At 38.1% G+C, this 9725-nt stretch overlaps 1 protein-coding gene across 1 annotated transcript; it reads left to right on the top strand.

Annotated features, from left to right (window-relative positions):
* Positions 1–665: 665 nt before the first annotated feature.
* LOC148016645 (uncharacterized) lies at positions 666–2095 on the top strand. The gene is made up of 5 exons (XM_087663910.1): positions 666–693; positions 990–1352; positions 1430–1654; positions 1754–1867; positions 1947–2095. The coding sequence occupies exons 1-5, from the start codon at positions 666–668 to the stop codon at positions 2093–2095; spliced, it is 879 nt and encodes a 292-aa protein (XP_087520036.1).
* The last annotated feature ends 7630 nt before the right edge of the window (positions 2096–9725 follow it).

Below are 9725 nucleotides of genomic sequence, written 5' to 3'. Positions count from 1 at the left end.
ACTTGATTACATGCAAAAAGTCCATTAATTAGACCCAACACTCATCGCACAGTCTAGGGTAGTCACCTAAGGTCCTTCGTGCACTATACATCTTCAATCACTTTATATTTGTCCAAGTATAGAAATGTATACTTTTCACTCCATGTGCACATGATCTTCACCTTGATAATACTCCTATTGAAAACTATGGGCACACCAGATGTAGTTAGGGCATGGCTTTTCATGGCGTAAGTCTACCATTCATGCATTCATGGAGATGACATTGGGTATATTATTTTTCCAAAGGCTACATTTAATTTGACCTCGTTTGTCTACAAAGAACATTTATAGTGATGTGGAATGTGTTGCATAATTAATGCATTGTATTGTGCTTGTTCTTTTTACCGCTTGGACGTCCACAGAGAGGGGTCCGACCTCCTCTGAGGTGATGCAATGTCATATCTTTTTCCCTAGCATGTCTTGTAGTTTTTTTTTACCATCATCATAATAGTTTTTCCAATAGCCCATCTATAAAGACAAAAAAAACACAATCAAAAGAGAGGGGAGGCAACTAATTTATTTGATGAGGCATTTGATCAAATAAGTACGATGGAGGCATCCTTGCAACATAATGATGTGGATGATCAAGGACATGAAGCTGCAGCATATTGCATATGGAACACAAGATGGAGTCACAAGACATTGAAGATGAAGGTGCTCCATTGGAAGCAAATATGCAAATAGTGTCTTATGTGTTTCAGTCCAAAATTGGCTCATTTAACGTGGAGACAGATGATGCAAATCTCTACATGGATAATGTGAAGATATTATGAAAAATATTTGAATATTGAGTTGTTTTCATTGCCCCACCATACCACTTTGCAGATTGATAACATATGCTTGTGTTAGAGGCCTTCGAGATGATGTCTCAAGTTTGTTTTGACTTTTTCACTGATACTATAGATTGCAATTTTCTTTTTTTATGTGACTGTCTTAATTTTAAATTGTAGGATTAAAGTCAGCTTTTGCTAAGGAGGATTATGTGCCCGAGAAGGGTGCCTTTATAGTGTCGATTTGTAGATATTCCAATGAGGTGATTATTGTGGATGAGAATATTATTGAGGAATGGGACGACATTTGGCAGGAGATAAACAAGGAGTTTGAGTGTGAGATTAGGGATAGGGATGAGATCCTCTTATCAAGCAAGATGTTCTATGTTTGGGAGGGTAACCACAGGACAGTGGGTTGGTCGACTGCTATCAAGAAAAGTTTTGTCAACACAAGGTCCAAGCATTGCAAGGCTCTTTGCACTCTCATTGGTCCCATGAGGGTTAGTGAGATTACACTTCTCTCCAATCTACAACGAATGAATTAGTAAGTTTTGCAATTTATTTTGTTTTGTGTTATTATATATTATCAAGTTGAACACATGAGTATACTTTTTTATGCAATTTAAATACCCATGTTTTGGTGGCTTCCACCCTTTGTGATGAGTTGATAAATGTAGCCAATATTTGTTCTACCAACCATGAGGCCTATATGAATGAGTTCCCAGATAAAGACCAAAGGCTCATTGTTCAAATCAAAAAAAAGTTTACAAAAGGTTTTGAGCCTTGGTATTTGCTAACTCGATGTTACTTGGCAAAGCTTGTGTACAATGTAAACATTGGTTCATGTGTTTGTTTCCTTGGTTAAATGAGAAACTATGTATACTTCCATAATATCATAATATGTCTCTTAGCCATCATACAATCATACGTCTAGATCACTCAAGCTCTTAACTGCAAGCTTGAGCAATCAAGGTCAAACATGTCTATGGAACAATTGGGAGCATTAGAGGATAAAGAATTGGGAGATCTCATCACAAGATATGGTGATAGGATCAGAAAGGTACATGACTCTACATATTTGTGAGTATGAATTGGGTACAAGGATTATTAGGTGTTTTGATCAAATTCTATCTTTTGAAATCCTTAATATTCTAGACATAAAACTTGGAGATGTGTGGCATGAACGTGTGTTTGCATTGACATGGGGTCCTAATAGCTTCGTCACACTAGAAAAATTAAATTTAATAGCTTTGAATAATGTGCCCCTTGGCACAAAATTGACATAGCTATTATTACTCAAGGCAACAAAGGCCACAAAGAACTTCGTTGGGCTTCCAAGGGGTGATCATGCATTTAGAGAGTGAGTATCATGGTGTATAGTTATGAAAATTTATTTTCCACAATGGTTCATGCTTGCTATTGTTTTTTTTTTTTTTTTTTACTAAACCTTCTCCTTTTCCTATGTGTAAGTTGGCTACGTTTAGAGGTTATGTTGGAGCAAATACTCATCAAAGCTAGACATGTGCTTGCAAATTTCACCAATATGCCAAGTAGATTGACCCTTCCTAACAATTATTATTGATGATGATTGAAGAGATAAAATAGTGTTGGAGGTATTTGTTTCCCTTAGAAGTTAGAGTATTTTTTTAGTAATAGGGATTTTCACCTGTTCTCTCATCCACCTCATCACCAATCCCAAGCACATCAAAAGATCCACATATGTGATCAGACCTAATGCATGACTTGAGAATGGATGCAATGCCACAACCCATCTCAAGGCATATGCCCCCCTTGGGACATAAGAGCTCTAAGAAGTAGGCCATAAAAAGCATGGCTCTTATCCATTCCAGATCGCCAGTCTCCACCATCAAGTCTCCTAGCCCTTGCTATGGTGGGCATACAGTGATGTACAATGCTGTTGGTCGGATGCATATTTAGGGCTTGAAAGAGTAGCATGCCCTCTGCAATATGAACATGGGCACCTATCCGATGACACCGAACCATAAACAACATTAACACTGCACACTACAAGAATACAAGTTATGTTAGATTATAAATATACACTAGATAATCAATAATCCCTATATATGCAAGGCAACAACCATGCAATTGACCTTAGCTTGGGAACCACCAAGATGATAACACCCAAAAGAGGGCATCTGCTCAACCATCACATGCCGACATATCTACAAATCAGAAATATAGGTGTATCTCTCCATTCCCAATACCATCCCCTACATTAATAAACACAACACAATGAATGAATATTTGTTATCTCATTCAATATATTGCATCCAACTTACACACACATGAAAATTATAAATACCTGCAATTTATGGCATGATCAACAACCAGCTAGAATTTGCCAGTGTGGAGACATCAAGGGCAATCCCAAACTGTATATGGTCCTTTGACAGTCTATCATGGCTCATCTCCATGAAGGATGGCACCACGACGGAGATCCAAAAATATAAAGTCTGAGGCCCATAGTACCATCGAGGTACCATCTTGCCCTTTCTTAACATACTGTCTCTCAAGGGGTCTCATCTGCACCATATGATCATGTAACAATGTAAATGCGGGATTCTTCGTACCGCTAGCAAAGTCCCTCCCAACGGATATATAATCACCAACAACAACAATACTCTTATTTCCATGATTAGCCACATGAATAGGCAGTGTATGCTCCTCTAAGAACAAGAAATTTTTATTATTTTTAAGCATTTTCCTCCCTACTATGGTTGCCATGTCCTCCTCCATATCCATACTCACTTGAATATTTTCTTGCTCGTTCAATGTCTCTTTGCCCTTGCCTTCTGCAATATTTATTCTTTTAGTATAGAGGTCCACATTTAATTTTACTACAATTTAAAGAGTAGGAAATATCATTAGTAATTACCTTTCAATATTTGGGTTTCATCTTATCTTAGATCCATCTTCACTTACTTATACATATCCTTCTCTCTCTCAAGAATACGTCCTGCTTATAGATGATCAATCCACCAAGGGCAGTGCTGTAGTTCCCACTCCAAAAGCTTGTGCATTGGGGGAGGATACATACAGACCCCCCCATTATCAACCAATACAATCTACCATCTAGCTTGATTCTAGCATCTTGTGTGTCTCAGTTTTAAAATGCATATTCTCATTGACATGCAAATTAGTCATGTCAATGGGCCACCCTATACACAATCTAACAATGTGCTTTTGCTAGTTAATATAACCATTGTACCTATCAGAAAGAAGGCATGATGAAATATTTTCTTTTGGGACTCTTCAAAGTGTGTTATAGTCATAAAAGTTTGTGAGGCTAACTTGGTATATGAATTGATCTAAGTATATCTTTTTTCTTTGCGTTGAGTTTGGTGTAGAAAAGCATTGAAGATAAATCTTGTTAACAAATATGCTTATTTTGTGCTTCATGTTGTAATGCTAGAAGTGTGTTACCTCTATGCAAAAGCAATGGCGTGAAAAGAATGGCCCACGAGCCTTGCTTTGGTGTAGACTTCTCAGAGCCACAACCAAGGCATTGTGTGTTTTTGTGGATAATGAGTGTGAATCCACGTGAAGTGGATGAGGAAATTTTGATCATTACTACTATCTTTCATGTTTCATGAGGAATATTTGAGCTGAACTAGTTTCCTAGTGTTCTTATCTAGTTTTTCAAAAATGGCATATGCAAAAAAAGCTTTTAGTTGCTATATTTATGGGAATTTCTATTTGCAAAACTAATTTTCAAGGTCTAAGTGTGTTGGATTACGGAATAGCAAATGTTGGGTTATGGAATTTTTGTTGCCACAATGTATTTTGCTAGAATGTGCACAACCCCATCTCATGTGCTTTGCCACATGTTGCTCAGTTTCCTCCTCTTGCTCGAAAATATTCACTTGAAAAGGAAAGAGCCTTGTGAACTATGTGCTCCTTTTTTCACCTAGGAAAAACCCGAATGCTTGAGCGTGCTTGGCATCACCCACAAGGTTATTTGTCTCAATGACTTGTTCAAATTATTCTATTAAACTATAAGGGTCTTCATCGACTTTGTATTTGTCTAGTTGTTTAGCCACTAAAGGGATCTTTGCTTGGTCTCTATGGGTCGACATGCTTCGTATCCTAGTCCCAATGGTTTGTGTAATGTGCATTTCAACTTAGAGCATGTCTAAAACATCAAACAATCTTCTTTGCACAAGGTTAGAGAGAGACTCTTGTAACAATCCAAATGCTTGTGTGTTGAACAACATCCTATAGATGCTATCTATTTTTGCTTGCATGCAAGCTGCAATTTGGTGACATTGTTGAGATCAACCAAGTGGTTTAGGGCAAGCATTCCTTTTCTTTTCAGCTCTATTATCTTTTATTGTAATTCTTCCTTTGATATCAAATCTCATAGCTTGCTAGAAGCTATCGTGACAATTACCTCCCGAGTTATCCATAGTGATGGCTACAATACCCATCATCTTTAAGCTGACTAAGTTGATGATGTGATTTATGAGGTTGTGGATGTGTGTTTTCTAGATCAAGAGTGCAATTAAGGCTTGAGTCCCTACTAATAGGCAAAGTATAAAGCTCACAACCACTTCTTAAGTGCATGCAACTCTTGCATGGATCATAGTCCATGGGTGTCACTTCAATCATATGTGTCAAAATGTATGAGTTCTCTATTTGTGTATAGGTTTGTTTTGTCATTCTCTTTTGTTTTGTTTGTTGGCTTTGTGGTTCTTTTACATTTTCTAGCTTTGTTTGTTTTGAAAGAAATTACAAACAAAAATAATCCCTACATGATATACCCTAATTATGATGTGCAGCATGTAAGTAGTATGTGTGTGTTGTGCAATGAGCGTTGTGGGTTAGTCCAGTGCTATGTGTGTACCTAGGTGTGTAAGGCTAGAAGGAAATGCAATGTGCCTAAGATGCAGTGGATTTACAATGACTATTTGTGGATGCATATGCATGCACATGGATAGATGTAGTAGGTACACTCACATATGTAGTGTTTTCTTGTATTCGAGGGTGTAGCCTAGCTATACATCAATGTGTAACATGTTTATGTCTACTTGTGTTTCTTATGGGTATCCTAGTGCATTCTTGAAGGTTGAAGGGTGCATCTATATGTGTGAGAGATGAATCCCAATTGTGATGCAATGTGGATGGCTTTTGTGTGTATAGGTGTGCGTTGTCATATGCACTATGTGTATGCAATAAGTGTATTCATTATGTGTGCAGTTGGATGCACACAATGTGTGGGTAGAAGAAAAGTGCAGGAGTGGTGTGCAAGCATATGTGCAATGTGTGGTGTGTGATGACAAATGCACTATGTGCTACGTGGATGTGATGTGTGCTCTTGGTGTGTCTACAGATGGAGGCATAGTGCAAGCAAATGCATACTATATAAGAGAATGGATGCATTATATGTCTACAGGTACCTAATGGATCTATGGGTGCATTATAGATTTGTAGATTCCTAGGGTATGTATAGGTGGTTGTGCAATACATTGTGGATGCATTATGGGATGGATAAAAGTGGATGCTCAATGTGGATACATTATGTAAGTGTATGCTGATGCATTGAGGTCTTTTTGGTTGAATGCACAATGTGCTAAGGTTGAGCTATGTGATGGTGTATACATGTGCCACTACATGGCTAATGCGGATATGGATGCATAGTGTGTTCTACATGTGCAGTAATGTACTAGTGGTATCACCAAGAAACTGACACTTCCTCTTAATTATGTCAATGATTCCGTCATGAAATTCCCGCTTGGCGATGCCAAGCACCTCTCCCACGGTGAATTCCACTCGACTATTTAAAATCCATTCTTCAAGAACCTTCTTAAGATCTGTGGTTGTCTCAATATTAGACTATAGCTTATATCTTGGTTGCTTGCCCTTCTTTTTGCCCTCTTGTTTGCTATCTGTTTTTTCTCCTAACTTGACCTCTTCCATAACATACTCGGGATGTGCTTTAGGTTGATCCACACTTCTTCTTGTCACTCTCTTAGATGTCCTTGCATTATCTTCATCTCTCTTTCATTTCTCTTTCACAAGTACATCCGTATTTTGCACCTTTGCTAAATATGCATACATTGATATGTATCTACTGATAATTCCCAGCTAGTTATGTCACGAATGTCCTGCCCTCCATGAGACATTTCACTATCAGTAACTTTCCTCTTTTCAGTTGCATGCAAAGCATGTGCCCATATTGCAATCTTCGGACCCCCAACCATCACATAAGCATGGCCAAGCATTCTATCCAATTGTAGACCAAAAGTAGAAGCATGTATAGCCACATAAGCATTTCAGATAGCCAAATCTTCCAACAACTTTTGCATACTTCCCTTTCCAAAATTCAAAGCAAGAGGCAATCCCATTTCTTGTGCATGAATCTTGCCATCTTACCAAAAGATGAGTTGTCTTGCCAAGGCCTCCTGATAAGCAACACAATCCTTCCTTTCATGCTACAAACTATCACACCACATACATCTTTTCCCTGGTTTCGAGGGCTGCTGCCCATTCCCTTTCCTCTTGTTCTTTCTCATCCAATTTTGTGACCTTCAACTAAAGATCCCGCATACCTTTGACCAATTCATTTAATACATATTCTCTAACAGTGAGAACAGTAAGTGCAACCATAGGGTTAGCCACAGAAGGGGGTGGCTTATTGGATACATCCAATTTTTTTGCCCGTAGCAGTGGGAAAGCTAGATACATGTAATCTTTCTCTTCTTCTATGTTTTTTCACCAGTGCAATAACAACTTCCTTAACATGCCTCCACTTTATTTTAAGACCTGTCTCTGTAGTCTAATCCTCTAGCAAATCACCAAGCTTGTCTTGAAGATCAAGATATGCTGCTTGAATTCAATTTTTTGACTTGCAAGAGCTTGTTGTTCTGCAAGATCTAACTGCTCAAACCAACTTTCAAATTATCTTAATAATTCTGTAGCCACGACCCTTATTGGGTTGTAGAACCCACTCCTGGAAAGTCTTGCAGGTAAATAAACTAGTGTCTTTAATGTAAAATTCTTCCATGAGGGTCTTCTTTAAAGCTACCCAGTCAATATCCTACATATATAATTTAGTAACCCGGGCTTTCAATTCATGTATAGTGAGCCGTATAAAATATTAGCTTCCTGCAAGTTGAGCCACCCCAAAGAACTCCATATTTTGAGCATAGGTATACAAATATGCAGATACATTCCTACCATTAAATAACTTTATCTCACGTTCTATTGCCAACAAAGGATTTATCACAATAGTTTCTATTTGAGTAGAAACCTACATCACATGTTGTTGTTGTTGTATCTGCATAAGCATGTTCATATTCAGCACTAACTATTACAAAGCATGTTCATATTCTGCGCTAACTACTATAAAGCATCACTAGAAATTGTGCTTGAAAATTTTCTCATCTTGTCTTTCCTTCTGACGACCTTTCACGTCGAGTTCACCAATGTCTGAGGGGTTTTAGTTGAAAGGTCGTATCCACAAGGGGATCATAGACAGAAGGAAGTAGAGAATAGGAGATAGAAGATATGAAAAAGAATAGACAAGAGATACACAAGATAAAGACAAAGCACAATGAATCAAAGCACTCTTTATTGATAGAACTTGAGAAGATAATCAAATTCCTTGTCTAGCACTACTTAGAAGCAATCTCTAAGCATTAGATCTCGTGGAGCTCCCTTGTAGACCAAAAACGTGCATCAAATACTAGCTTCTTCTTTGCTACTCAGACAGTAAATCTAATGGTTCCGTTGGCTCCGAAAGGGGGGTAAAACCATAAGACACTCAGGATTCTTCCAGATCACTCCTTTTTCATCTCCTAGTTTGAAGTGTTATTTGCTGCATGTAAACTGCAATCGCGTGGCGTAGGATTTCGCCAATCCTTATTTTTGCATGAAATCTCCAAAACTGATTGAAAAAAAAAACTTACTTTTTACATGTCACCCTATTCTAGAAGTTTTCTACAACTTTTTAGGATATTTACAAGAAATAATATCCAAAATATAAAAAATATGCTAAACTTGTCCAAAAATCTAGTATTTTTTAGCCATCCATACTATGGACACTAGCACTAATGACTGAGATGACATTGACTCTCTTGATCAATAAGAAAGCCAAAAGACGATGCACTCTAGAGTTTTTCACACTGTGTCTGCATAGTGGCACAACAACGAGTGAATGCACAATGTAGTGAGCCTGTGGGATGTGACACACAAATGCGACATTGGGTACCCTCTTCCTACTTCACTCCCCTACAATCTTTCCTTCTAGTATTTTCTTCCAACACAGAGAATCATGATGACAATAACTACACCACACAAGGATAGATGCTCGTATATTAAATATTTTGTTTTTGGTGCATACATCTAGCTACATTTAATGGCTACCCATGTGTAGTACATAGGCTATCAGGGGCCTCTCTTTTATCCTCCAATGCACTCCTTTCCCACTAAGAGGGGATAGAGTCACATGTGGGTTATTGGGGAATCCTTCTTGCTAGCACGTGCTCCCCTTACTCAATATAATTAATGCTCTACACATGTGGTTTTAGTGCATACATGTTATTGTGCAGTGGCCATGGTGGTTGTGACAAGGTGGCTCCTCTTATTTCTAAAGGCATCTCCTCCTTCTCTACAATAGTCCTTATTTGTTTGGAACTGGCTTGTGACAGTGTGTAGTATATTCAAGACAAGGATGAAGAGGAAGAGAATGACAATGGTGTTAGAGATGGAAGTGATGCAAGTGATGGTGGTGATGTCCCCACAACAGAGGTAAAGACAACAAGGTAAGAGAAGGAAGCACAAATGAAGGAGATGACAATCTTGTTGATGTAGATGACGATCCCATTGATGCTCAAGCTGATGAAGAATAATCTGATAGAGATGAGAAGATGAAGATAAACCCGATGTTGATGA

This window comes from Lygodium microphyllum, chromosome 23 (genome assembly GCF_053477565.2).
Source record: "Lygodium microphyllum isolate KBCC chromosome 23, Lygodium_microphyllum_v1.1.10, whole genome shotgun sequence".
Taxonomy (NCBI): domain Eukaryota; kingdom Viridiplantae; phylum Streptophyta; class Polypodiopsida; order Schizaeales; family Lygodiaceae; genus Lygodium; species Lygodium microphyllum.
The sequence above is the reverse complement of the archived record's forward strand: the minus strand, read 5'-3'. Positions and strand labels throughout refer to the sequence as shown.

What these genes read in the sequence shown, in the direction of transcription:
- LOC148016645 (XM_087663910.1), top strand. Translation starts at nt 666, where the DNA reads ATGGAGTCACAAGACATTGAAGATGAAG. An exon ending in CAATGTAAACATTGGTTCAT is followed by an intron (nt 1,655 to 1,753) that starts GTGTTTGTTTCC and finishes AGATCACTCAAG; the next exon opens with CTCTTAACTGCAAGCTTGAG. An exon ending in ATATGGTGATAGGATCAGAA is followed by an intron (nt 1,868 to 1,946) that starts AGGTACATGACT and finishes TTCTATCTTTTG; the next exon opens with AAATCCTTAATATTCTAGAC.